The sequence below is a fragment of the Grampus griseus genome (assembly GCF_964374135.1).
Source record: "Grampus griseus genome assembly, chromosome: 15".
In the NCBI taxonomy this organism is placed as follows: domain Eukaryota; kingdom Metazoa; phylum Chordata; class Mammalia; order Artiodactyla; family Delphinidae; genus Grampus; species Grampus griseus.
This window is the reverse complement of record NC_139009.1, coordinates 79350716-79378605: the sequence shown is the minus strand read 5'-3', so window position 1 is coordinate 79378605 and position 27890 is coordinate 79350716. Positions and strand designations below refer to the sequence as shown.

Below are 27890 nucleotides of genomic sequence, written 5' to 3'. Positions count from 1 at the left end.
GCGTCCGGAGCCTGTGCTCCGCAACGGGAGAGGCCACAACAGTGAGAGGCCCGCATACCGCAAAAAAAAAAAAAAAAAAAAAAGCAAACAGGCTCTAAATGAGGTAACCATTCAGCTATTCGTTGCCATTCCACAGAGCAGAACTGGTTGATTGGGGGAGGGCAGGGGTGCCTTCTGGCCCTGGGGGGCTTTGTTGTTGGAGAGGAAATTAAATCACTGTCTTCAAGGAGTTGGCCCCCTGTTGTTCCTTGGGCGGTGGAGAGGGCCCTGCTGTGGAATGGGACAAGCGTTTTGGGAGCAAAATGGGGTTTCCCGGATGCCCAGAACGAGGGTTTCGGAGGCACGGGTTTTAGATGGGATGGGGAGGGGGGGAACAGAGCTTTTTTTCAATTGTTTAATATAGAGGAAAAACCCAAAGGAAGATACCAGATACCAGAAACACACACACAACACAGTTCAGTCCCTCGCAAGGTGCTTGAGTTTCCTCAGCCGGAAATGGGGCTCATTAGCCCCTCCTTGCCTGCAGAGCTCACAGGACTGTTACCAGGGGAAGAAGCGCGTGGGACAGGATAGTGGGCTAAGCAGGCATAAGATGTGAGAAGTCCTGCGGGACGAAGGCCGGAACCCGAGATAGGGAGAGTACTGGTCCGGAACCGTGTTTCGAGAGTCCCTGGATTTGCCGGTCCCGCCCACCGAGCCCACACGGTCGCAGAAAACCGGGGCGCATACCCCGGAGATATGCCTCACCAGCACTTCCCGGCGCACGACCCGGAAGCGGAAGGGAGCCAGTCTCATTCTCCTTCCTGTGCGTCTTTCCTGCGTCAGGCGCGGCGGTAGAGGAGATCGGCGGCTGTCTGTAGCGTGTGGTGGGGGGAGCGGAGCTCTGAGACCCCCCAGCGTCCGACGCCATGGCGGATGTGACCGCTCGTAGCCTGCAGTACGAGTACAAGGCGGTGCGTGTGGGCTCGGCGGAGGGCTCTGGGCTGAGGAGGCCGGTGGGGAGCGGGAGGCTGAGGAAGGGAGTTTTACTCTGAAGGCCTACGGGAGAACCGCGAAAGCAGAGGGGAAATCAGGTTCAGGCGAAGGAGGGGGTACACGACGATATGAATAACCCCACTGGTGACTGGGGCGAGCGGGATGGGCTAAGAGCTCTGTTAGGAGTGTCTGTTCCCTGTCCCCTCGGCGCTGGTCCCGACCCCTTTTGTATGTCATCTCCAACGTGCCCGACAGTGTTCCCTGGGCGGAGTTATGAGCAGTGTTAGGAGCAAGGATTGTTCTAACGATATGATTGCCCTTCGCTCATGCGCAGTTATATGATGCGCTTCTTAAGGAAAACATCTTTTTATTCCGACTAGTGATTTTTGTCACTTCTTTGCCCCAAAGAAGATAACTTCCTTTGTTATCAGCTGGTATCCCTTTGGTACCGGCATTGGTCCTGCTCCTGTCAGAGTTTCGATAACACTGTGATCTTTTCAGAACTCGAATCTTGTCCTCCAAGCTGACCGCTCTCTCATTGACCGGACCCGCCGGGATGAACCCACAGGAGAGGTTCTGTCCCTGGTTGGGAAGCTCGAGGGCACCCGGATGGGAGATAAGGCTCAACGGACGAAACCACAGATGCAAGAAGAAAGAAGAGCCAAGTGAGTAGCAGGGGGAAAATGATTTTTCTTCAGACCCTAAGTCCATTTTCCCTTGGCATTTGAGCAGTGTTTTTTTTGCTGAATTGCTTGGTGCAAGTGAGATGTCAGTGACATTAAAACAATTCAGTAAAGATAAAAGCAGAATCATAAGAATCGAAAGATTCTTTGGCCTAAACAAGTGTATCTGAAGTGGAAAACAACTTTTAGATCTTTTTTCAGCATGTGTTTCTCATCCATAGAGAGATCTTAATTTTCTTCATGGTATTTTGAAGATTCTTGGTAAACTCTTTTTTTTGTTTTTGTTTATCTATTGTACATATAGTAGTTTGTATCTGTTAACCCCCCTTTTTTTTTTTGGCTGCGTTGGGTCTTCGTTGCTGCGCACGGGGGCTACTCTTTGTTGCGGTGCATGGGCTTCTCATTGCGGTGGCTTCTCTTGTTGCGGAGCACGGGCTCTAAGCGTGCGGGCTCAGTAGTTGTGGCTCACAGGTTCTAGAGCGCAAGCTCCGTAGTTGTGGCACGTGGGCTCAGTAGTTGTGGCTCGCAGGAGAGCGCAGGCTCAGTAGTTGTGGCACACGGGCTTAGCTACTCTGCAGCATGTGGGATCTTCCCGGACCAGGGCTCGAACCCGTGTCCCCTGCATTGGCAGGCGGATTCTTAACCACTGTGCCACCCGGGAAGTCCCGTTAAACTCTTGTCTCAGTAACTCTTCTCACTCTTCTCTGTTATTACTAACTTACCACCCCTACTTCTTTTGTCTGCTGTTGCCCACTTCCAGTTTTGTTGTTATAAACTACCATTCAAGCATGAAAGGCAGGTGTTTTGTTTTGCTTTTTTGTTGTTTTTTTACTTTTGCGGGGTGATATATTTCCAAACTTAAAAAAAATCATTGAACTTTATCTCACTGTTATCTTTCGACCCTGATCGTCTGTGTCTTCCTCTTCTCTCATGATGAAGTCTCAGAAATTTGTAGGCCCGGTTTTGATTAAAGCAGTTGTATTTGAAATGAGTTACGTATCATTGGTCCTCCACTTTGCGGAGTGTGACTTCTTTTCCAGGAATTGATGGCAGTAGATTCCTTTGGAGCTTCGGTTTTCTGGGTAGAAAAAGAAAATATGTCTGAGGGATAAAAAGCTAGTCAAAATCCAATCATATATTGTCATACAAAGTAGAAAGGGTTGTCTCTTTTAAATGAACGTGGAGGATGTCTCATTGTAACATTTAGTGCATCTAGTGAGAGAATGACAGAGTAGTCCCTTTCTGTTACTGTGTTCCCATAAAGAAATACTCGTGCAAGTGACTAAGGCCAAATGGGAATCACTTGCTGAGGTACAGATTTGTGGTTTTATATTACCTGTGTGTCATGGAGCTGAGGGGAGGAGGGTGGGGTGGGCTTCTTTTAGTCTTGCCTTTGAGAGGGAAGGTTCTGCCCGTTCAACATCATACTCTGTCCATTAGGCGAAGAAAGCGTGATGAGGACCGGCATGACATCAACAAGATGAAGGGTTATACTCTGCTCTCGGAGGGCATTGATGAGATGGTGGGCATCATCTACAAGCCCAAAACTAAAGAGACCCGGGAGACCTACGAAGTGCTGCTCAGCTTCATCCAGGCTGCACTTGGGGACCAGGTGAGGCAGCCAGAGGGTGAAGCCATGTTTTTGGAGAGGGAGGAAGTCACACCTGGGAGGCACCAGAGGAACCTTGTCTGTGTATTTTCCTGTGTGGGCCATACTGATACGCAGAAGTGGCTCGTATTTATAGAGCACTTACTTTATATGGGATAGCATTTTACATGTCTTCTCTCTTTCAGTTCTCATGTTAGCTCTATGACTAGGTGCTATTAATACTTACTTTCCATTCTACAGAAGAGAGGTGTGAGGCAAAGGATACTTAAGTAATCTTCCCAAGTCACAGAGTAGTGTTTGGCAGACCCAGGATGTAAGCCCAGGTAGTTTATATCCAGAATCTGTGCTCTTAGCATTATACGTGTAATTAGATTAAGGAGCTCTGTGAGTCTCTGAGAGACGCTGGTGAGGTGGCTGCTAGAGGAGGTGAGGATAAAGAATCACCGCAAGTTAGGCAGGCTAGGGCAGGACTGCAGAGCGCCTCTCCCGTCGGGAGAGATGTGGCACACTGCTGTGGAAGCCGTGTCTGTCTTCCTAAGACCACTTACCTGATTTTTTGAAACAGATGAGTCTTCCTTCAATTGTGTGACCTTTTGTGGCAGTTTTTTTTTTCTTTTCCTTGCGGTACGCGGGCCTCTCACCGCTGCGGCCTCTCCCGCTGCGGAGCACAGGCCCTGGACACGCTGGCCCAGCGGCCATGGCTCAGGGGCCCAGCCACTCTGCGGCATGTGGGACCCTCCCAGACCAGGGCACGAACCCGCGTCCCCTGCATCGGCAGGCGGACTCTCAACCACTGCGCCACCAGGGAAGCCCCATGTGGCATTTTTAAATTAACATGAGTGAAAATGGTGGGAACCTGGTATGCAGGTTTTAAAGAGATACAGCTCTTCACATCCTATTGTCACGTAAAGCTGGTCAGTGATGTTCTATGTCTTTGTCTCGTTGTTCTAAATTTTTCTTTTTTTTTTTTTGCCAGCCACGTGATATCCTTTGTGGGGCAGCTGATGAAGTTCTAGCTGTTTTAAAGAATGAAAAGCTTCGGGACAAGGAAAGGAGAAAGGAGATTGATCTGCTGCTGGGTCAGACAGATGATACAAGATACCATGTGTTAGTGAACCTGGGTAAAAAGATCACAGACTATGGTGGAGACAAGGAAATCCAGAATATGGGTAAGTGAGCTGTTTGTGTCCTGACCATATGAACTGGGTGCTTGTTGACCCCTAATGTGATCTTCTAGCCTCAGCCATTAAAGCATCTGAAAGATGCTTTAAAAGGTTTCCAGGGCTTCCCTGGTGGCTCAGTGGTTGAGAGTCCACCTGCCGATGCAGGGGACACAGGTTTGTGCCCCGGTCCGGGAAGATCCCACATGCCGCAGAGCGGCTGGGCCTGTGAGCCATGGCCGCTGAGCCTGCGTTTCCAGAGCCTGTGCTCCGCAACGGGAGAGGCCACAACAGTGAGAGGCCCGTGTACCGCAAAAAAAAAAAAAAAAAAAAAAAGGTTTCCATAACCTATTTGGTGTTTTTGGAGGGGTTATGATTGATGGATGCCAGAATCCCTTGATTCCGGGAGCCATTTCTTATTCTGAGACCCTTTTATTGTATAGAACATGGGAGAAAACTTGGAGAGGGCCTGGGTGGAGGGTGGACAGGCAGAGCAGGGCCGTTTCTACGGCCGGCAGATTGGAGCAGGCCTTGCTGGTGGCAGCACAGAAGGCTCTCTTTTTTTTTTTTTTTGTAAATTAATTTTATTTATTTTTGGCTGCGTTGGATGATCGTTGCCGTGCGTGGGCTTTCTCTGGTTGCATCGAGCGGGGGCTACTCTTCGTTGTGGTGCGTGTGTTTCTCATTGCAATGGCTTCTCTTGTTGTGGAGCACGGGCTCTAGGCGCGTGGGCTTCGTTAGTTGTGGCACGTGGGCTCAGTAGTTGTGGCTCGTGAGCTCCAGAGATCAGGCTCAGTAGCTATGGCGCATGGGCTTAGTTGCTCTGTTGCATGTGGGATCTTCCTGGACCAGGGATCAAACCCATGTCCCCTGCATTGGCAGGCGGATTCTTAACCACTGCGCCACCAGGGAAGCCCCAGGCTCTCTTATGTTGATCATTTGTCTGTTAGTCCTTAGACCTTAGGTATGTCCTGAGGAGAGCCAAGTCAGGCAGTTAGGGAGGAAATTAACTCCCTAGTGCCTCATTTTACTAACTGTTCCCTGTCCTCTTTTTCTAATCCCTCACCGTTTCAGATGACAACATTGATGAGACGTATGGTGTGAATGTACAGTTTGAGTCTGATGAGGAGGTAAGTGATAAGCAAACAGACCCAGTCTCGTCTTTTTTTTTTTTTTAGTTGTTAAGGTGAGGGGACCACTTCTGATGTAAAGAAGTGCCCTAACTTAAGCCAGATAAGTTTTATGTGTTGTATTGGTGTCAAACTTGGGCATAAATATTATTTCGCTGAAAAATTGTTATGGTTATTTTCTGGCTTTATAAAGCAAATTTGAACTTATAAATGTAAATTAATACAGTAATTGAACATAAACCAAGTGGGTCAGCAAAAAGAAAGAAAAAAAGGTAAGTATAGCGTATACTTCATTTCGGGAATGTGTTGTCCCGTTTTACTGCATTTTAACCATACTGTGATAATTTTCCTCTTTCCAGTACTGTGTCCTACTGCCAATTTCAAAAAAAGATGCACATTCGCCGCAGAGCATGGGCATATTTTGTACGTGGTTGTTTCAGTAACAGTTGCAGCAGCCACTGAGGTTTACCATCTAATTAGAATTTCTTGAATATAACTAATAGGAACAAGTGGGGCACTTGAAAAAATGTGCAGAGCTGCATTCGAGTTCTCATTGGGTGTGTTTGGCTTCCTGAAAGGTAAAACGCCAGCTTTGGGATATCATAAACTAGGACAGGAAGAAGGGGTAGCAAAGGAGAGTCAGGAGAGAGCACCAAACTGGGAGCCTAGAGGGCTGAATTTTGGTCCTGTATCGGACAGGTCGTTTTGCTTCAGTGTCTCCAGCTTTCAAACGATATGATTGAAGTAGATGACTGCTGAGCCCCTTCCTCCAGTAGAGTTAGTAGAATTTCTTAATTTTAAGTAGCAACAAACTAAAAGAATGCTTTGCTCATAGCATTCATTCATTGAACAAATGCTTATTATTAAGGACCTGCTTTTAACATGACCCTGTGCTCAGTACATAGTACACCTGTAGGCAGGTATGTGCGTAAAGACAGTAGTGAGCAAGCGAAGTGTGGCCTCTACATTTCTGGTCACTGTGTGCTTTCCCAAGTGTGCTTCTGTATTGGTCCTTCTGGTAAATGTACTCTGGAATGAGGCTGACCCTGGTTCCAGTAAGTTGTTGGTTCCACCGCAGAAGCGTTTGCTCTAACCATGGATCTTATTTTAAGTGACTTGAGGGAGAGGTTCTGTGGTGATGCCAGGATCAGCTCCAGGTCACGAGTTGGGGTTGGGGCTGTTTCCACAGGAAGGTGATGAAGATGTGTACGGGGAGGTTCGAGAAGAGGCATCGGATGACGACATGGAAGGGGACGAGGCAGTGGTGCGCTGCACCCTCTCGGCTAATGTGAGTACAGCTTGCTCTTGCCCGCCCCTGCAGGGCAGGTTATTTCTGGGTGTAGCACTTCTTTCCCATACCTAGGTCCTGTCATGTATTATTTATTAAGCTACCTTTTCATAGGGTGAGCTGTGATAAACATTTCGTGTATGGTTTTTCTTAAGGTTTCAGTCAGTCACCCTCCTTCTCAAAGGCATGTGTTGATGAAGTCTTGGTGGGTTTGGTGTGCTCATGAACTCAGTGTAGCGGAGTCCTCATCCCCCCACCCCACCACCACCCCCGCCCCCACCGGAAAGTCCTCAGAAGAGGGTAGGCTGTGGGTGGGTGGCCTGCAGAGCTTTGTTGCTGGATGATAAGAAAGCACGTGGGGCAGATGGAGACACAGTGAGCTCAGTGCCTGGTTACTTTGTAGCTTGTGGCCTCAGGGGAACTGATGAGTTCCAAGAAGAAGGATTTGCACCCTCGGGATATTGATGCCTTTTGGCTCCAGCGGCAGCTCAGTCGCTTCTATGATGATGCCATTGTGTCGCAGAAGAAGGCAGATGAAGTCTTGGAGATTTTGAAGGTACAGCCGGGATAATGTTTTTGTGTTCCGTGTGTCTTAGCAGATGGGACAGTGTAGGAAGCAGATGGCTGTGTCCTTAATCGTGGTGTTATCTTCTCCCTGCAGACGGCCAGTGATGACCGGGAATGTGAGAACCAGCTGGTTCTGCTCCTTGGTTTCAACACTTTTGATTTTATTAAGGTGTTGCGGCAGCACAGGATGATGAGTGAGTATGTATGGAGAACGCTTTTGTGTCGTAGGTGGGTGTGCGGTAGAGGTTATGTTGCTTTCATAGCCTCACCACTTGTTTCACGTATTTTTCTTTCTACCCCAGGGTTGAAGGTTGATTTTGTATCTCACCTTCCCTTTCTTCCTTTTGCTGTTGACAGTTTTATACTGTACCTTGCTGGCCAGTGCACAGAGTGAAGCTGAAAAGGAAAGGATCATGGGAAAGATGGAAGCTGACCCAGAGCTGTCCAAGTTCCTCTACCAGCTCCACGAAACGGAGAAGGAGGATCTGATCCGGGTAAGGGCTGGGTTGGTTTGTCTGTCTGACTCCTGAGCTAGAGTGTTTGCTTTGGAAAAGAGACACTAGTTAGAAGATTGCAGCAAAAAGATAAATTCCTGTTAAAGCAGGAAGTTGAAGAAGTGAATTATTTCTCCAGATTCTTTGAGTTTGGTCATTGGTACAGTGTGGAATCAACACCTTCACGCTGGTGTGGTCGAGAGACTGCTGACCTGCTGCTGTCGTCACCAGCACCTGGGCCCTTTGCTGCTTGTTCACACAATAAGTCATGGTGTCTGCTGGTAGTACAGGAATACAGTGCATGTTTGCTGAACACAGAACCCACACTCTGTCCCTTAAGGATAGCCCTTGATGCTGCATTGTTGAACGTCGACTTTTGAAATCCCAGGACTATGTATTGTCCCTTGAAAGTGGTTTGATTTCATCATTCTGGTGGTCCTCAACTGTCTGAACGTAAAGGGCCACCTTTCTGTTTCAGGACTTACTAGTCAGCACCTGTGAGTCAAGCTCAGCCAAGGGACTGGAAAGGACAAGAAGCTGGGATGGTGATGAATCGTTGCTATTCTTTCTGTCTTTCCGCATCACAGGAGGAGAGGTCCCGGAGAGAGCGAGTGCGTCAGTCCCGGATGGACACAGATCTGGAAACCATGGATCTGGACCAGGGTGGAGAGGTAGGTACCAAGGCCATTTCGAAGGCTGTGAGGGATGGAAACTCCTTTGCTCAGCTTGCTCACTTTATATTCTTGTTTTTCATACTCCCAGGCACTGGCTCCGCGACAGGTTCTGGACTTGGAGGACCTAGTTTTTACCCAGGGGAGCCACTTCATGGCCAACAAACGCTGTCAGCTTCCTGACGGATCCTTCCGTCGCCAGCGCAAGGGCTATGAAGAGGTGCATGTGCCTGCTCTGAAGCCCAAGCCCTTCGGCTCTGAAGAAGTGAGTGAATTGCTTTTCTAAGTTTTCTGCTCACTTCGCCTCCCTTCCAGTTCGGATTTCCACCCATTGACCACAGTGTGGCCTTGTCTCACAGATAGTTTATTCCAGAAGTGGACGCTGCTGCAGAGTTTTCCCGTTTTGATTTTGAGCCCTGGGGACAATACTGATCTCTCTGGTCTGGCCATTAGTGGAGCGTTATGCAGGGATGTTGCCAGGAAGTGCAATCTCGCAAAACCACAGTCTGCTCAAGGGTGCTGCTAATGTGATGTGCGTGGCATTTTTTCCTAGCAACTTCTTCCAGTGGAGAAACTGCCCAAGTATGCCCAGGCTGGATTTGAGGGCTTCAAAACACTGAATCGGATCCAGAGTAAGCTCTACCGTGCTGCTCTGGAGACGGATGAGAATCTGCTGCTCTGCGCTCCTACCGTAAGCACTGCCCTGCCTGCTTTTTTCTCGTGGAATGCGGTGTATATTTTAGGTGGCAATATAGTTCATCTCCATCCTTACCCCCTAATTCTTTATTCTTTGGTGGAGGAGATGTTAAATGGTAGGGTAAAATCCGCAGGACATGCTCTGTTTTGGTGATAAGCCCTTAGAAATTGGGGTAGTGAGCATAACGAGGTACACAGGCCTTCTTGTCCTTGACCTCTCATAGGGTGCTGGTAAGACCAACGTGGCCCTGATGTCTATGCTCCGAGAGATAGGGAAGCACATTAACATGGATGGCACTATCAACGTGGATGACTTCAAGATCATCTACATCGCCCCCATGCGGTCTTTGGTGCAGGAGATGGTGGGCAGTTTTGGAAAGGTAAGGGGATAGAACCTTTCTCCAGAAGATATTGGGGGACAGGCCTGGTGCTTCTCTGCTTCTTACATTAGGGCATTTCTGGAATGCCTTGTGTGGTGTTTTTTTCTCCTTCGAAGGTGGAACTTGACCCAAGTACAGAGTGTTTGTGAAAGGAGAAAGTCCTGGATCTCTTTTGGGCTTTTACAAGGGTTTACCATCTTTTTAATCTTCTCCTTAGCAATTTTCTGCAGTTGGTATCATTTGCATTATTGGAGTATTTATGAAACACTTACATGGGTGGTTGATAATAGATCTAGTGTTATTGCAGGTCTTTTGTCTGCAAGCTTCCATTTCCCCCTATTGTGTGCAGAGCTCCCAGCGAGCATTTTTCTGCTTCCTTACCCTGCGTGTAAACTTGGATTTGTTTTATAAATAAATGTTCATATGCTCAACCTCATACACTTGATATTTCCCTGAAGGGTTGGTACCTACCTCCAGTACCCCACACTCAGACTTCACAGACAGAGAGTGTGGAGTCCAGGCCCCCTCCAAGCATTTTTGCCTGATGTGCCTTTCCTACACCCAGCGCCTGGCCACGTACGGCATCACTGTTGCAGAACTGACTGGAGACCACCAGCTGTGCAAGGAGGAGATCAGCGCCACTCAGATCATCGTCTGCACCCCTGAGAAGTGGGACATCATTACCCGCAAGGGTGGGGAGCGGACCTACACCCAGCTCGTGCGACTCATCATCCTGGTGAGTGGGGGTCCTTGTGGGAACACAGAGCCCAGGCCTGGTTGAGGAGGGGTTGCTGGGTTTTAATGCTAAACTTTTCTTCAGTGCCTTTCCTCCAGTTACTGGCCTTCGTAATGGCAGCTATTGTCCGCATTGCTCTTACTGCTAAATGAGAATCTGCACCGAATTGAAACACTTCCCAGTAGGTGCATGCTCTTTGCCATATCATTTATACTTTTTTTATGTCAAATATTTTGAAATAAATGTAAACAGACAATTGAAAAAACTATTGATACTTATGTCCTCCCAGAACATTAAAGGGCTTTATAAAGAATCCATTCTCAGAGAGAATGAGTAAGGAGTCAAGATATTGTGTCCTGTATACACAGAAGCCCCCAGGGAGGAATGACAGTCTGAGTGCGGTTTCTTTTGGTTGTCTGGGGAAGCAGAAAGGAGACCTTGCATGTTGATTTGCAGCATTCTAGAGCAGGGTTGGCAATCTGTGGCTACTGATTTTTGTTTTATTGGAACACAGCCATACCCATTTGCATATTGTTCACAGTTACTTTTGTGCTGCAGTGACAGAATTGAATATTTGTAACAGAGACTGTATGGCCCACAAGCCTAAAATACTGACTCTCTGGCCTTCAAGAAAAAATTTGCTAGCCCCTGCTTAGAGTCTGCTACTCAAAGTCTTGTTAGAAATTCAGAGTCCTGGGACTTCCCTGGTGGCACAGTGGATAAGACTCCGTGCTCCCAATGCAGTGGGTCTGGGTTTGATCCTTGGTCAGGGAACTAGATCCCACATCCATGCCTCAACCAAGAGTCCGCATGCTGCAACTAAGAAGTCAGCATGCTGCAACTAAAGATTCCCACGTGCTGCAAGAAAGATCCTGCGTGCCACAACTAAGACCCAGCACAGCCAAAATAAATATTTTTTTTAAAAAGGAAAGAAATGCAGAGTCCCTGTCCCCACTCCCACTTGCTGAAATACAATCTGCATTTTAATAAGATCCCCTCCTGCCTTGTATGCCTGCTGCAATTTGAGAAGCACTGCCTTAGGCTATGTGGATCCTTCATTTGATGATTCAGAGTCTTCATTTGATACAATTCGTTCTTGGTAAAGATAACTGCCCAGAGGTAAAACCTTATTTGATATAAATATGGTCTGATCAGAAGCTTTATCTTTAGTAAAGGAATTTTCCTTTGAGTGGAGTTATGAATTCATTTACCCGAAGTATCAGATTTTCTTACCGTAAAGCATTGTTTCACTGAACTGTAGCAAAGCAGCCCGTGGTTGGAGCATGTTATTTCCTGGGGTATTTCATGGTGAATATCATCTCATCCTTTGGGTTTCCCTGGCCTTGGGATCCCTTTTCTTGTCTTCTTTATTTGGCATATTAGGTGTATACCTACAAAATGGGAATACTCTTCAGGAAAGGGGGCCACATTTCTCTAGTCCTACAGGTAATTTGCTGCCCTCCCATTCCTTAGGATGAGATCCATCTTCTCCACGATGACAGAGGTCCTGTCTTAGAAGCGTTGGTGGCCAGGACCATCCGGAACATTGAGATGACCCAAGAGGATGTCCGACTCATCGGTCTTAGTGCTACCCTCCCCAACTATGAAGATGTGGCCACCTTTCTGCGTGTGGACCCTGCCAAGGGCCTCTTCTACTTCGACAACAGGTATAAGAAAAGACTGGGAGAAGTTTAACCAGGGTGACCTTCCTGCTGTCCTTCTTTTCCAAGGAGCTCTATTAGATTGGGTTTTAGAATGGCCTTTGGGTTTTGATGTGATACGAATCCAAAAAGAGGAATATTGCTCCCTGGCAGCGAAAAGGACTGTTTATTTCCTCAGTACTTTTGTCTCAGAAGCCTAATTTGTCTAACTGTTGAACTTCTAGCTTCCGCCCAGTGCCTCTAGAACAGACTTACGTGGGCATTACGGAGAAAAAAGCTATCAAGCGTTTCCAGATCATGAACGAAATTGTCTATGAGAAAATCATGGAACATGCTGGAAAAAATCAGGTCTGTCATGGTTTCTCATTATTCTTGAACTCTGTTCTTTTGAATTTTTGACTTACTGATAGCCAAGCAAGACTGACTAAGATAAAGAGAGAAGACACAAAACAAATCACCAGTACCAGAAACGAAATGGGGTATTACTACGGAATCTGTTACATTTGAAAGGATAGTAAAGGAATACTGTGAACAACTTTACACATGGATTTGACAGCCTAAAGGAAATGGGCCTATTTCTCAAAAACAACCAACTACCAAAACAGCCTTGATGAAATAGATAATCTGAATTGTCCTGTAACCATTAAAGAAATTGAATTTGTAATTTAAAAACTCAAAAAGGAAATCACCAGGCACAAATAATTAATTTGTTTATCTACATTATCAAGGGTTCTTCCATAAAAGATTTGGGTGACTTATACTAAAAACATAGCAAAACTAAAGATAAAAATTAAAAACTAGTGAAAGGGCATTTTACTAGTAAGTATGATCTGATTTTTTTATGGAACATTGAATATTTTGCCTGATTAAAAAAACATAAGAATTTACATGAAGACACAAATCTTTTCTTGGCACTAAATACTTGGAGGACTTTATTTCCTACAAAATAGTGCCTGTCTCATACTGAGACTTACTTCCTAAGTCCATTTATAAAGGCCAGTGCCCGTTATTTTATATAACATTTTAGCAGCTGAGAATCTCATCAGGTACCTGAACACAAATTAATTGAGATTCCTGAATGTGCATTCATATTATATCTAAACTTGCTGTTAAAAGATGGGGTGCTAAGAGTTAGTTTAGTGTCCCAGTTACAGGACCCTCATCACTGTGCTTGGTAGGTTCGTTCGCTTAGGGTCTTACGGGCACTGTTAGGCTTCTGAGCCAGACCTCAGTTTCTTGCCTGATCGTGGTGCAGCCTCTACTTCTGCTGCTGGTTCCTCAGGGGCGTGGGGGTGACCGTCAGAGTGTGTCTCTTGACTGTGGAAAACTGTGGCTTCTACTCAGGTGCTGGTGTTTGTCCACTCCCGGAAAGAGACTGGGAAGACGGCCAGGGCCATCCGGGACATGTGCCTGGAGAAGGACACGCTGGGTCTGTTTCTGAGAGAGGGCTCGGCCTCCACAGAAGTCCTTCGGACAGAAGCCGAGCAGTGCAAGGTGAGGCGAGACAGGCCCAGCTCTCTCATTCCTACATGGTAACTGGCTCAATCCGAGTTGTCCCAGTGGTCCTCCAGGAGTGTGAGGTGGTGCTCTTTCACATAGGGTGAGGTTTGATTGGCTGTGGATATGTGGATAGGTGAGGGGCAGAGTCTCAGCTGAAGAGATTTGCTTCGTCTCTGGGGGAGTTGCTTCAGGAAGGCTCACCTCATCACCTGTTCTCTTCTGTTTCCCAGAACCTGGAGCTGAAGGATCTCCTGCCCTATGGCTTTGCTATTCATCACGCGGGCATGACCAGAGTTGACCGGACACTCGTAGAGGATCTTTTTGCTGATAAACACATTCAGGTGAGGGTGGGCAAAGCACAGACGGAGAAGACGGGAAACATCGGAGGTTGTGCCGTATGTTTGTGCCTGGTACTTCGTTGTTTCAGGCTCAGGTAAACCAGGTCGGAGGGTTGGGTAGGTACAGTCAGTGTAGTGTCATACCACCTCTCCCATCTCTTCACATCCTGCATGCGGGAAGATGAGTGAGTTCAGGAAAGCACCTGAGAAGCCCAGCAGAGCAAGCATGTTCGTGACTCCAGATATTGTCAGACATAGGTCAGGACCTTGTTCATTCCCTGTCTCAGGAGAGCCCATACTTTGACTTGTTTAGTAACCCTAAGTTGATTCATATATGTCTGCATATCTGTCTCTTAAGTGTCTCTAGAACCTTGAAATGTTGATTCTCGAAGAGATGAGGAACCCAAGGACTCCTTTTCTCTTTATTCTGGTGTTAACGTTGGCAAGTATGGGACCCACCTTGATGCTGCTAGAAGCTCTGAGGCCAGTTGCCTGGAGAAGTTGAGGATAGTAATCCATGGTGGTAACGTCCGTTTTCCTTATTACCTTGCCTTGCCTCTGTAGGTTTTAGTTTCCACGGCAACCCTGGCTTGGGGTGTGAATCTCCCCGCGCATACCGTCATCATCAAAGGCACCCAGGTGTACAGTCCAGAGAAGGGGCGCTGGACAGAGCTGGGGGCACTGGACATCCTGCAGGTATGGAGCTTTTGAGTTTATTCTCAGTGGGGAAAAGCATGCTGTGTTTTATACACAGGAGGTCCAAAAGATGGCAGATGGAAGGCGAGGTTCCATAATGTAGAAGCCTGGAATCAAACCCAGGAGCTCTGTGGCCATAGCCGTCTTGGTTGCTCTCTCTGACCTATAGATGCTGGGACGAGCAGGAAGACCTCAGTATGACACCAAGGGCGAAGGCATACTCATCACTTCTCATGGGGAGCTGCAGTACTACCTGTCCCTCCTCAATCAGCAGCTTCCTATTGAGAGCCAGATGGTATCAAAGCTGCCTGACATGCTCAACGCGGAAATCGTGCTGGGGAACGTCCAGAACGCAAAGGTAGGGGAGGGCTCTGTCCTTGGCGCCTCTTATCTTCTCCAGAGAGGCCAGGGTGCCAGGAGTGAGGTGGTCTCGGTCATTGTGCTGTGGGCCTCAGCACCGGGGTCCTCCAGCCCTGGGCCCCACGTCTCTCAGTGTAAGCAGGCTCTCAGCCTTCTTGGGTCTCTGGCTGACAATTTCCCTTGTTGCCAAAATCTTAGAAAGGACTCTGTTTTCTTAATAATGAAATATTATAAACGTTCACAAGACAGTATAATACGTATCGTCATAGTTGGGAATTAACATCTAAGTGCTCTGTGGGAGCTTTTCACTTGGACATCAGCTCTGCATGCTAAGGCCCATGATCTGTTTCTTATAGGATGCAGTGAACTGGCTGGGCTACGCCTACCTGTATATCCGAATGCTCCGATCCCCAACCCTCTATGGCATCTCTCATGATGACCTCAAGGGAGATCCCCTGCTGGACCAGCGCCGACTGGATCTGGTTCATACTGCTGCCTTGATGCTGGATAAGAACAATCTGGTCAAGTACGACAAGAAGACGGGCAACTTCCAGGTGAGTGGGCTGAGGGACAGAGGTCCCTGCAGAAGTTGTAGCCCCAGGAGACAATTTTTCAGATCACTGTCTTGATTCAAGTACTGCCTAATTGCCCACTGCTTGGAACAGCAGAAAAACAAGTGGCATTGGACTGTGCCCTTTGAACCTAGGAACTTCTAAAATAGTGTAAAACCTGATGGTGCTTCCTTTCCGTATCTTGAGCTGTGGCAGCTGATCTAGCTCTCTTGTCTGTGTGGGCATCAAGTCACACTATAGGTCAGTTTATTGGGCCATCCTTCCTGTGCTTGGGCCAGGCACTTGTATTGCTGTGTGTTCACTCGGTGGGCACCTCTTGTCCACAGTGAGAGGTTGCCGCTTGTTAATGATCAGCTTTGGATTGAGTCTTCCTTCTTTGTAGGTGACAGAACTCGGTCGTATAGCCAGCCACTACTACATCACCAATGATACGGTACAGACCTACAACCAGCTGCTAAAGCCCACCCTGAGTGAGATTGAGCTTTTCAGAGTCTTCTCCTTGTCCTCAGAGTTCAAGAACATCACTGTGAGAGAAGTGAGTCCACTCAGCGTGTTGGAACTGGAAGTTGGTACCCACTGCCACGTCACTGGTTGGTTCTCTCCTTGGCCTCCTGGCTTTTTCTTGACTTGTTTCCTTCTTGCGGCAGGAGGAGAAGCTGGAGCTGCAGAAGTTGCTGGAGAGGGTGCCCATCCCTGTAAAGGAGAGCATTGAGGAACCCAGTGCGAAGGTGAGCCCAGCTCCTCTCTGCTTGGGGTAAGGGTCAGGTGGTTTTCCTGATCTTCTAAAAGATGAACCTTAGAAAAGAATTTAAAAAATAAAAAGATAAAATAAATAAAAATAAAAGATGACCCTTTGTTCTTGGTAATCTGCTCAGTTCTCCGAGTTTCTGCATCCTTCTCACATGTTCTTTTTTACATGGAGTAACAATTATTTAATGTCTGCAAATCAAGAGCTCTAGAAGGTCTTACCTGGCATGGTTGCCCAGAGCAGAAATGTATTCACTTTTTCGGATGGTTCAATCAGTGATCGGCCTCCTTCTGGCTGATTTTGCTTTTTTCCAGATCAATGTGCTTCTCCAAGCTTTCATCTCGCAACTGAAATTGGAGGGCTTTGCGTTGATGGCCGACATGGTATATGTTACCCAGGTGAGGGCAGGGTTGTGCCACCCCTGATAAGTTCCCATCCTGTGTTCTGTGTGTGTCTGGTAAAAAGTAGGCCTGACACTAGTGAGGGAGAAGGAATGCTGAGTTGTGCCCCAGGTGGCTTGTTGGCTGGTGCGCGTGTGGTACGGCCGCTCTGTTTTACTGATGTTGAGCACGTGGGAAGGTGAGGCCTTTACAGAGATGCTGGGGAGGCTCCATGTGGAGATCGCAAGACACGGTGTCTGCTTCCCTGTGGAGAGGGACTTCCCATTACGGCTGCTGGGCTCCTAAATACACCCAGAAATGGCAAAAGGCTTTAATAACTACTCTTTGTCTTTTTCTCAGGGCAAGTCACTAACACCCTTACTCTTGCTAGGACTCTAAATGCTAAATGAGTCAAAAGCCTTAAGACCAGGCAGTGAGTGGAAGGTTACAATGCTGGGCGCGGAGCTCTAGCTGCACTTCTCTGACTGTCCTGCATCAGCCAGCGTCTGCTGGGGGTGGGGGTGGGTCATGACAGAGGGACTTGGGTTTTGAGTTGGTGTAGCTGGTCGTGTCAGAGCTTGAGGTAATTAAACCCTGTGTCGGGTGGCTGCATTATTAGGTCTGGGGACAGTGTGGACTTGACAGGGGGAATGCTTCGTCTTTCCCCAGTCGGCTGGCCGGTTGATGCGTGCCATCTTTGAAATTGTCCTGAACCGAGGCTGGGCGCAGCTTACAGACAAGACCCTGAACCTCTGCAAGATGATTGACAAACGCATGTAAGGCCCAGTGAGCTGGAAGCTGGTCCCAGGGTGGGGGTCCCCGGGCCGAGGGTGTGGTGGGAAAGCCTTAGAGCGCATCAGATCTCGCCCTGATGTGTGAAATATGCAGCTGGGTGAAAGTTGAGAAGGGGGCAGGCCCTTTGGGGTGCAGCTGAGGAGTCGGGGAGGGTGGCATAGTTGGAAGTGTCTGTCTTCAGCATTCGTGTTCTGTGGGTCACAGCTCATCCGTTGGAAGCCGTGAGGAGGGCAGTTGGTTCCAGGCTCCGCACAAGGGACTGATAGCTCTGTTTCCTTCCTGGACAGGTGGCAGTCCATGTGTCCTCTGCGCCAGTTCCGGAAACTCCCTGAGGAAGTAGTGAAGAAGATCGAGAAGAAAAACTTCCCTTTTGAGCGTCTGTATGACCTGAATCACAATGAGATAGGTGCGTGGGAAGCCATCCTGCTCATCCGCACAGCTCAGATGTCTCCCTAAGCCTGCCTGCTTTCCAGTTCCTAGGCCTCGTGCCCTGACATCCTGCGCTCGCTTGTCTTGTCCCACTAGCAGTAGGCTTGCTCTTGGTCTCGGGGCTTTGAATCTTCTGGGCCCACTGAGAGTGGAGGGAAGAGCCTGCCCTTCTGGAGTGGAATCCGCCTGTTCCCCTTGGTGGCCCTCAGGGCTGCGTTTGCAGGCAGGCTGGGCTGCAGCCCCGTGCTCTCTTGTGTCCTCGTAGGGGAGCTTATCCGCATGCCCAAGATGGGGAAGACCATCCACAAATACGTCCACCTGTTCCCCAAGCTGGAGTTGTCGGTGCATCTGCAGCCTATCACGCGCTCCACGCTGAAGGTGGAGCTGACCATCACACCCGACTTCCAGTGGGATGAAAAGGTCAGGCTGTGTGAGGCGCAGGGGCCTGGTTTCAGAGGGGTCTTGAGGAGAACGGGATTGGAGGGCTGAGTTACCGCCAGCTCATGCTCCTGTCACTTGTGCCCCTGTGGGCAGGTCCATGGTTCCTCAGAGGCGTTCTGGATTCTGGTGGAGGATGTGGACAGCGAGGTGATCCTGCACCACGAGTACTTCCTACTCAAGGCCAAGTATGCGCAGGACGAGCACCTCATTACGTTCTTCGTGCCTGTCTTTGAACCGCTGCCCCCTCAGTACTTCATCCGTGTGGTGTCTGACCGCTGGCTCTGTGAGTGCGTCTCCTCCGCAGGGTCCCCTGGGCCAGGTCCTCCCGGGGCAGTTAGATGAGTGTCTTGCCCCTTGTACTGGGCCAGACTTGGTTGGGGAGAGTGCTGTGTATGCTGCCTTGGGGTTCCCAGTGTGCTGACTGCCCTTCCCGTTTCTTTTCTGGCAGCTTGTGAGACCCAACTGCCTGTCTCTTTCCGGCACCTGATCCTACCAGAGAAGTACCCACCCCCAACCGAGCTTCTGGACCTGCAGCCCTTGCCCGTGTCTGCCCTGAGAAACAGTGCCTTTGAGAGCCTTTACCAAGATAAATTTCCTTTCTTCAACCCCATCCAGACCCAGGGTAGGTGTTTCCATTTCCAGGCGGGCGGTTCCTTTGGAGGCCTTTTAAGGTCCCCGGGAGACAGGTAGGTTCTGCAGGAGGAGGGGGAGGAGGGCCCTCAGGTGCTTGGCAGGAGTGGGAGCTCATCAGTGCCAACTGTTGGAGCAGCCAGGACGTTTTCCGTTCTCAGAAGCCCTTGGTTACTATCAGATTTGCTTCGCTTCTTTGCACGTCTCCCTGAGGAGGGTTGGTAGAGCACGTCTTACTATCACGGTGCACTGTCATTTCTCAGGCTCAGGAGGCTCCAGTATTGAACCAGAGTGTGCAGCGTTGACCGAGGCCTCCACTGCCTTCATTGCTGTAAATGACAGCTGTGTTCGCAGAGCACGCCCCATGTTTTAAGTACTCTGGGCTGGGTGCACCCCAAGTGTTTTCTCTTTCATTCCTTCCACAATCCTGTTTGAGATACCAGCAAACAGGGATTTACCATTTGAGATACTACCATCAGTGTCCTGTTCTACAGATGAGGAAACCGAGGCAGGGAGAGGCACCCCAATTGAACCAGCTAATAAATAGTAGAACTTGATTTTAACCCAGTCTGGATGCCAGGGCTTACGTATTAGGCTTTTTACCTTCTCTGTGTACTTGACTCTTTCCAGGAAACAGAGGAGAGGGTTGGAGGGGCAGAGGAGGGGAGGCAGTTCCCCTTGGTTTGGCATCCTGTCCCTGAGAAGCAAGGAGGGAGCCCTGACCTCCTTTGCTTCTGTTGTCCTCCCGCAAATCTCCAGGGGCCCTGAACTCTTGATCTTGGTCCCTTTCCTCCTCTTGTGTGGGAAGGAGCGGATGAAGGGGAGAGATGTCGCAGGCCCGACTGCAGGTGGGGGCCGTGTGCCATCACCTCTCATGGTTGCCATTCTGGGCTGACTGGCTGAGTTTCCTGTGCGTCCGAGTCTCTCCGTGTTCACGCTGCCTCTCTGTCGCTTCTCAGTGTTTAACACCGTGTACAACAGCGATGACAACGTGTTTGTGGGGGCCCCCACGGGCAGCGGGAAGACCATCTGTGCGGAGTTCGCCATCCTGCGGATGCTGCTGCAGAACTCGGAGGGGCGCTGTGTCTACATCACCCCCATGGAGGCTCTGGCGGAGCAGGTGTGTCACGTGTGAATTTTCCCAGAAACTGTTTTCATCTCTGAGTCCACATCAAGGTTTTCTGAGCCCTGAAATTTGCAGAGCCAACTGGGGCAAGACTGTTTGCCTGCTGGTGGCCATTTCCGCAGTCGTATACTAAAGGGAAGCTCTCCGGTCACTTATAGGTTGGTGTGTGATTATGAAGTATTTAGCTTGAGATCTCCAGGGCGACAGGCCTCTGTGTTTGGCTTCCCATGTTTTTCTCATAATTCATGAACTGAAGCCTGACGTGGCCTGATGTTTTTCTGCCCTCCCGCTGCCCGCCTGCCAGGTGTACATGGACTGGTACGAGAAGTTCCAGGATAGGCTCAACAAGAAGGTGGTGCTCCTGACGGGGGAGACCAGCACGGACCTGAAGCTTCTGGGCAAAGGCAACATCATCATCAGCACCCCCGAGAAGTGGGACATCCTTTCCCGGCGGTGGAAGCAGCGCAAGAATGTCCAGAACATCAACCTCTTTGTGGTGGATGAGGTCCACCTTATCGGGGGCGAGAATGGGGTATGGCTTGACCTTGCATCATAGGAGCGGGGCTGGGACCAGCAGAGTAGCCTTGGCTTTGGGCCTTAGGTGAGGGCCAGAGACTAGGGCTTCTCCCAAGAGGATTCTGCCCATCACCTTATTCTGAAAGGATGATCTGAGACTTTTCTGTAGTTTTCTTGGAGAGTACCATTGCTTAGTGGAGATTGGCTGTGGAGGAGGTGGACCCAAAGACGGGAGAGCCCCTAATCACAAGGAAGAGTTAGGAGATCATCTCGAGGTTGTTGGGCTCCACACGAAGGTAGCTCAGGGCTGAGGATGGAGCGCCGGGCCTGCAGTGACTCCCACCCCTTTTCAGCCCGTGCTGGAGGTGATCTGCTCCCGGATGCGCTACATCTCCTCCCAGATCGAGAGGCCCATTCGCATCGTGGCCCTCAGCTCCTCGCTCTCGAACGCAAAGGACGTGGCCCACTGGCTGGGGTGCAGCGCCACCTCCACCTTCAACTTCCACCCGAACGTGCGCCCCGTGCCCTTGGAGCTGCACATCCAGGTGGGACCCGCTCTTCCCGTTCCCACGTGGCCTCATGACGTCCTGGGCTCCCTGGGTTTGTAACCTCCTTTCTTCCTCCTCGGTCTCCAGGGCTTCAACATTAGCCACACGCAGACTCGCCTGCTGTCCATGGCCAAGCCTGTGTACCACGCCATCACCAAGCACTCGCCCAAGAAGCCCGTCATTGTCTTCGTTCCATCTCGCAAGCAGACGCGCCTCACCGCCATCGACATCCTCACCACGTGTGCGGCCGACATCCAGCGGCAGAGGTGGGCGGGGCCTGGCTCCTGGGGGCCCGTGGGGAGGTGAGGGTTGGCTCAAGTGAGACCGGCCTCCTGCCGGGTGTTCTGTTCACAAGGGTGGGGTGGCCCCCGCCTGGCTCGGGACTGGGCGACGCACAGCTGGAAGGGTCTCTGGGGGGTGGAAGCGCTCCGGGCTGAGTCAGTGCTCATGCCGCCCAGGTTCCTGCACTGCACGGAGAAGGACCTGATCCCCTACCTGGAGAAGCTGAGTGACAGCACGCTCAAGGAGACGCTGCTAAACGGGGTGGGCTACCTGCACGAGGGGCTCAGCCCCATGGAGCGGCGCCTGGTGGAGCAGCTCTTCAGCTCAGGTAGAGAGCAAGCCTTGAGGCGCAGAGTGAGACTAGATCCAGAGGTGTCACGGGGGTGTGTGTTGAACTTCTGGGCGTGGGTGATATTTCTTTACAGCACATTGGTCATTTTCAAAATATTGATACTTACCAGATTATTTTGTCTGTTACCTCATTTGATTTCAGTACCCTTGTGGTGAAGGTGGGACAGATATTACCCCTACTTTCTAGATAAGAAAGCAGGCAGGCACATAAGGTTGTGCTCTTTCAGAACCTGGTTTTTCAGACCAGGACATTTGGCCACTAGACCTGGTTTTCTACGGATTCCAGGCTCAGCAAAGTGTTTGGGCCCCTGTTTCCCTTGAGTGGCTGTGTGCCTCTGTCCCTTGTTGACGTCAGGCATTTCACGCAGAGTATTATTTTGACAGTGCTTAGTGGAGCTGCAGTGGAGATGCTCCTGCCAGAATCATTACTGTCACCCTTTGACCCCTGAATCTGTCTGGTTTGTGGCACCTTCAGAGCTCGATTTTGCTACCATGTACTGAGCCAGCCCGTGGCTGAGTCAGCCTTAGCACTTTCCAGCCAGCAAGGCCCATCTGTCAGGCAGGAGTGTGAGCCTAGCTTTCCCTGGGCTTGGGATTCTGTTCCAGGATTACCTCGTTTCCTCCAGGGTAGCCCCCCCAGCAGAGCAACAGTGACATAGAGCCACCTCCTGTAGTACCGAGTTAGCCCCTTAGTCATTAAACCTTTGCTCTGAGTTCTGAAATGTAGCACAAGATAAGCCACTACCTGCCCAGGAGGCAGCACGTCCTGCCTCAGCCAGGGAGCCCTGTGCTTAGTCTCCTCCCTTCTGCTGCTCAGGGGCTATCCAGGTGGTGGTGGCTTCTCGGAGTCTCTGCTGGGGCATGAATGTGGCCGCCCACCTGGTGATCATCATGGATACCCAGTACTACAACGGCAAGATCCACGCGTGAGTACAGCCGTGCACTTGCTCTGTGTTAGCGGGACCTTCCTTCCTAAGATGAACGTAATACCTGCAAATCCAGAAGTTCACTATTGTGAAGAAAAGATGTTAGGGAAATAAACAGCTAGCCGAGATTCCACCTCAGCCAGGGTTTTATTTATATGGACTTATTTTTAATGTCTGAACTTGCTTCTAGATTTGGATTTGAGTCGGGTGACTTCATTACTTATGAACTATATAGCTGTAAATTTTGGAAGCCTGCCTTACATATTAGATCCTTTAATGGGGAGTTATTTGGCTGTTGGCATCAGATGGGTTAATAGCTTTGGTTCAAGGACACTGAGCAACAAAGTAATGACTCTTACACTTGAAAACTAAAGTGATGTATAGATGATACGTGAAACTAGTGCCTGAGCGTGGGAACTCGTAAACAGAGTTTTGCTGTGATTGGCCCACGTCTCCCCGTGTTTGCACTTTATTCTTTGACATTTAGGGAGTCAGCTTCCTGAGTGTCCGTTGCTGTGGCTTTGCCTCCTCTCCCCTCCTGTCTCTAGGTACGTGGATTACCCCATCTACGACGTGCTGCAGATGGTGGGACACGCCAACCGCCCTTTGCAGGATGATGAGGGGCGCTGCGTCATCATGTGCCAGGGCTCCAAAAAGGTCAGCCTGGGCCTCTTGCACTGTCTTTTGATCCTGGGCCTCAGAACAGATTCTTTAGTTTCTCTTTCGATAGATGTGTTTACTTATTTTTTTACATTCTGTCTGTCAACTTCTGCCTCTTTTATCTTCCATGTTGCTTTTGTAACAAGCCTCTTGGCTGCGTAGAATTTTGTAGCCTTTGGTTTTTGCTACTGCTGTTGACTCTGTGTGTTGACGTCTTCTCGCTCTGGCTGGGTCCATCTTCCCTCATGCTTTGCTCAGCATGTGGGACTTGGGGTACCCCCTGTCTCTGCTGTAGAAATAACCAGTGATGCCAGTGGGAACAGGCATACACACCCAACTCTCCAGGTCCAGACCCAGCTCACCTTGTCTGTGCAACTGGTTTCTTCTATTTTGATTAGCTGTGTCTGTCTGTCACATAGGGGCCGCGTTTTCCCTTGGCTTTTTTTTCCCCTTGATCTATCTCTGTGACCATATTGTCATTGACTCTCTATTATCTTCTTTCCCATAGGATTTCTTCAAAAAGTTCTTATATGAGCCTTTGCCAGTAGAGTCTCACCTGGACCACTGTATGCATGACCACTTCAATGCTGAGATTGTCACCAAGACCATTGAGAACAAGCAGGACGCCGTGGACTACCTCACCTGGACCTTTCTGTACCGCCGCATGACACAGAACCCCAATTATTACAACCTGCAGGGTCAGTGGCTTTGGAACATAACCTTATCCTTTTGCGGTTTTCACAGCCCTTGCTCGCCATCTCCCTGTGACTCCCCACTTGGCTGTCACCTTCACAGGCATCTCCCATCGTCACCTGTCTGACCACTTGTCGGAGCTCGTGGAACAAACCCTGAGTGACCTGGAGCAGTCCAAGTGCATCAGCATTGAGGACGAGATGGACGTGGCGCCTCTGAACCTGGGCATGATCGCTGCCTACTATTACATCAACTACACCACCATTGGTGAGGGCCAGCAGGGGCTGGGTCTGTGCAGAGCCTGAGCTAGAGGGATCTCAGGCAGGGTCTGCAGCCCATGGTGGATGAGAGATGATGATGCTTCCAGTGCCCCATCTGGTGTTTGTCGGAGGCATGCATCACAGGGTGGAGCTGGGGTAGCCCAGGAGTTAACTCTCTCCTCTCTGCTCCTTTTCTGCCTGCTTTGACTGCTCTCAAATCTCCTTCCCTACCTCTCTCAGAGCTCTTCAGCATGTCCCTGAATGCCAAGACCAAGGTGCGAGGGCTTATTGAGATCATCTCGAATGCGGCCGAGTATGAGAACATTCCCATCCGGCACCACGAAGACAACCTCCTGCGGCAGGTGAGGGCATCTCAGCTTCAGGAGAACTTCCTCGGAGCTGAAACTTGGCCCGTGTGCCCAGAGCACGCGATGCCCGGTCACCACAGGAAGACACCGACCCCTCCTGCCCCGACGTCCCTCACGCACCTCCACACGTCTCAGCCCCACCCCACCCCCCAGGCACCCAGCCACCCCTCTGAGTCTTGAAGGGTTGTGAGACTGGGATAGGTGCTGCCTGAGAATAGGTCTCAGGTAGGGTCACCTCTTCATCATCGGCTCTTTTTCTTCCACTTTCCAGTTGGCCCAGAAGGTCCCCCACAAGTTGAATAACCCTAAGTTCAATGACCCGCACGTCAAGACCAACCTGCTTCTGCAGGCTCACCTGTCCCGCATGCAGCTGAGTGCTGAGCTGCAGTCGGATACAGAGGAGATCCTTAGCAAGGTATCGAGGGGGGCGGGGGGAAGCCCGTGTGGCCTGTGAAGCAGCAGTTCCAACCCTGCCTGCTCTTGCTCTCCTGTCCCTGTTCAGGCCATCCGGCTCATCCAGGCCTGTGTGGATGTCCTCTCCAGCAACGGGTGGCTCAGCCCAGCTCTGGCAGCCATGGAGCTGGCCCAGATGGTCACCCAAGCTATGTGGTCCAAGGACTCATACCTGAAACAGCTGCCACACTTCACCTCAGAGCACATCAAACGTTGCACAGACAAGGTGAGCCGGGCCTGGACCCGGGTGGCTGAGGCTGGGAGCCGAGCATCTTGCACTGGGGGCGGTTGTGGAGGGGAGCCTTCTCATTCTGGCCTCTCTGGAGGTGTTAGCCGTGGAGCTGCTAGAGAGCCTGACGGTTGTGGGCCATGTTCTTTCTGAAGCCGTGTCTTCTTTAGATGATCTGATGGCTTAGGAAGTAAAAGTAGCCGCTCTTTGGAGCCACTTTCCTCTGCTGCTAGTGTGCATTCTCTCTTCTTCCCTGACCTCTGACACCCACTGCAGGGGGTGGAGAGCGTTTTTGACATCATGGAGATGGAGGATGAAGAGCGCAACGCATTGCTTCAGCTGTCCGATAGCCAGATCGCAGACGTGGCCCGCTTCTGTAACCGCTACCCCAACATCGAGCTGTCCTACGAGGTGGTGGACAAGGACAGCATCCGCAGGTGAGCCAGATAGGGCCAGGTGCCCCGCCCCGGGTCCTTGCTGGGCACAGCTGTGACGTGCAACCTGCGTTTCTCCCCACAGTGGCGGGCCGGTTGTGGTGCTGGTGCAGCTGGAGCGAGAGGAGGAAGTCACAGGCCCCGTGATTGCGCCTCTCTTCCCACAGGTGCGTCCTGGGCGTGGCTTCCCAGGGGTCCACTTGAGGCCCTACCGACTGGCTAGAGGCTGGGCTATAAGGGTGCATAGTCACTGACGGAGGAAATTTAGAGTAATAATGAAGCCACAAGCCTGAGGATTAGTCTTGGGGCCATGGGTGTTTTCTGTGGGAGTTTTTGGTGGTGTTTTGCTTTAAGGCAATTTAGGTGACTGGTCGTTATTGAACGCCCCAGTCACGCAGTTGTTGAGGTCCGTGGCTGTGAAGCAGCATTTATCTTTAACTCTAAATGGCTCCAGGGGGACTTCCCTGGCGGTCCAGTGGTTAAGACTCTCTGCTATCAATGCAGGGGGCGGGCACGGGTTTGATCCCTGGTTGGGGAACTAAGATCCCACGTGTCACTTGGCCAAAAAAAAACCAAGGTCTCCAGGACAGTTGGGCTTTTCTAGTTGGTGTTTCTTCGCGCTCGTTTCTCACAGCTACTTACTCTGCTTCCAGTGCTTGGTTCTTTACCACCAAAAAGGAAATCTGATCCCTTATATGGGAGAATAATTGAAGGCTGAAAGGAGAAACCAGATACACTGTAATGTTTTAAGTTTACGAAGTATTCGTTTAATAGGCTCTGAGGAAAGAGTGCTTTAAAGTGGAATGCTTGGGTTTTCTGACAGTGGAGCGGCCAGCAGAGGGGGATTCTTGGTAGATACAAGGCCTACTTTGGATCCTCTCTGCTGGCAGGCTCACCTCCATGTTAATGTGTTTTTCTCCTCCGGCATATATGCCTTTTATTTAAAAGGGTCTCTGAGGAACTCAAAGCTGCGAGGCCCCAAAGACTAGATGTCTAATAGTGGAATCTTGGATTTAGTGTCAGGTACTAAATGGGAGAAGGTACTTTGGGACAAGGAAATGAGGCAGAACCAACAAATGAGTTCATCTGCCTACTTAAAGATTCATGTGAGACACCTCAGGCAGTTTAAAATCTTAGGTATATCCAATTGTAGTTTGGGAAGAAGTTTTAGAAAGCTTTCTTTCTGGTTTCTGGTTTCTTACTTTTGTAACTTTTCTCTTGGTGTCATGATCATCAAATTTTATGTGCTGACTTTGTTGGCTTTTGGTCACTACAGAAACGTGAAGAGGGCTGGTGGGTGGTGATCGGAGATGCCAAGTCGAACAGCCTCATTTCCATCAAGAGGCTGACCCTGCAGCAGAAGGCCAAGGTGAGTGTGTCCGTGGCCCCCGTGTGCTGTGAGACGGGGCAGGCTGAGAGCTCTTCCTGTGTCTGAGCTGGCCCTGAGTTTTGCCTGCTCTCTCCAGGTGAAGCTCGACTTTGTGGCCCCGGCCACTGGCGCCCACAACTACACTCTGTACTTCATGAGCGACGCTTACATGGGATGTGACCAGGAGTACAAATTCAGCGTGGATGTGAAAGAAGCTGAGACAGACAGTGACTCAGACTGAGTCCAGAGGCCTTTGCTCTTGCAGAGAGAAGAGTTGAACCTGAGTTTGGTACATGTACGCTGTCATGGGACCTCAGTCTTGGAGGCCTGGTCTGTCTGTGTGAGGTCTGGCCAGCCAGTGCCGCCGTGGTCCCAGCCCACCCTACTACTTTCCCCTCCGGCTCACTTGCCATCCAAACTTCGGATCTAGTGTCTGCAGGTGTCAAGCATAAACTGTGTACACCATTTTTAGGCATGTTCTTTGCAGTTCCTTTTGAGTAACACATTCTAATAAAATGATTTGGAGAAACCATTTGTCTTTGCAGTGATTCCAGATTAAAAGTTTCCTTTCTCGGACTTCCCTGGTGGTACATTGGTTCAGAATCCGCCTGCTGGTGCAGGGGACACGGGTTCAAGCCCTGGTCCGGGAAGATACCACATGCCGCAGAGCAACTAAGTCCATGCGCCACAACTACTGAGCCTGCGCTCTAGAGCCTGCAAGCCACAACTACTGAGC

General features: G+C 50.0%; 1 protein-coding gene across 2 annotated transcripts; it reads left to right on the top strand.

Moving 5' to 3' along the window:
- Window positions 1-811: 811 nt before the first annotated feature.
- Window positions 812-27686, top strand: SNRNP200 (small nuclear ribonucleoprotein U5 subunit 200). Of its 2 annotated transcripts, XM_082672410.1 has the most exons (45): window positions 812-953; window positions 1477-1640; window positions 3099-3270; window positions 4244-4436; window positions 5502-5557; window positions 6747-6845; window positions 7249-7401; window positions 7507-7606; window positions 7770-7906; window positions 8494-8577; window positions 8669-8842; window positions 9131-9268; window positions 9498-9653; window positions 10219-10389; window positions 11863-12056; window positions 12275-12398; window positions 13395-13544; window positions 13781-13891; window positions 14453-14584; window positions 14754-14942; window positions 15301-15498; window positions 15899-16051; window positions 16164-16244; window positions 16579-16662; window positions 17314-17420; window positions 17727-17845; window positions 18134-18288; window positions 18403-18592; window positions 18758-18931; window positions 19899-20059; window positions 20370-20597; window positions 20935-21126; window positions 21217-21395; window positions 21588-21739; window positions 22580-22688; window positions 23237-23345; window positions 23857-24046; window positions 24144-24308; window positions 24542-24663; window positions 24941-25084; window positions 25172-25348; window positions 25628-25788; window positions 25871-25952; window positions 27062-27154; window positions 27252-27686. In XM_082672410.1, the coding sequence occupies exons 1-45, from the start codon at window positions 909-911 to the stop codon at window positions 27393-27395; spliced, it is 6411 nt and encodes a 2136-aa protein (XP_082528536.1). In that variant the 5' UTR covers window positions 812-908; the 3' UTR covers window positions 27396-27686. The 2 variants fall into 2 exon arrangements, with proteins under 2 accessions (XP_082528536.1, XP_082528537.1); XM_082672411.1 differs by lacking the exons at window positions 25871-25952; window positions 27062-27154; window positions 27252-27686 and having other exon boundaries at window positions 24941-25079; window positions 25628-25782.
- Window positions 27687-27890: the final 204 nt, after the last annotated feature.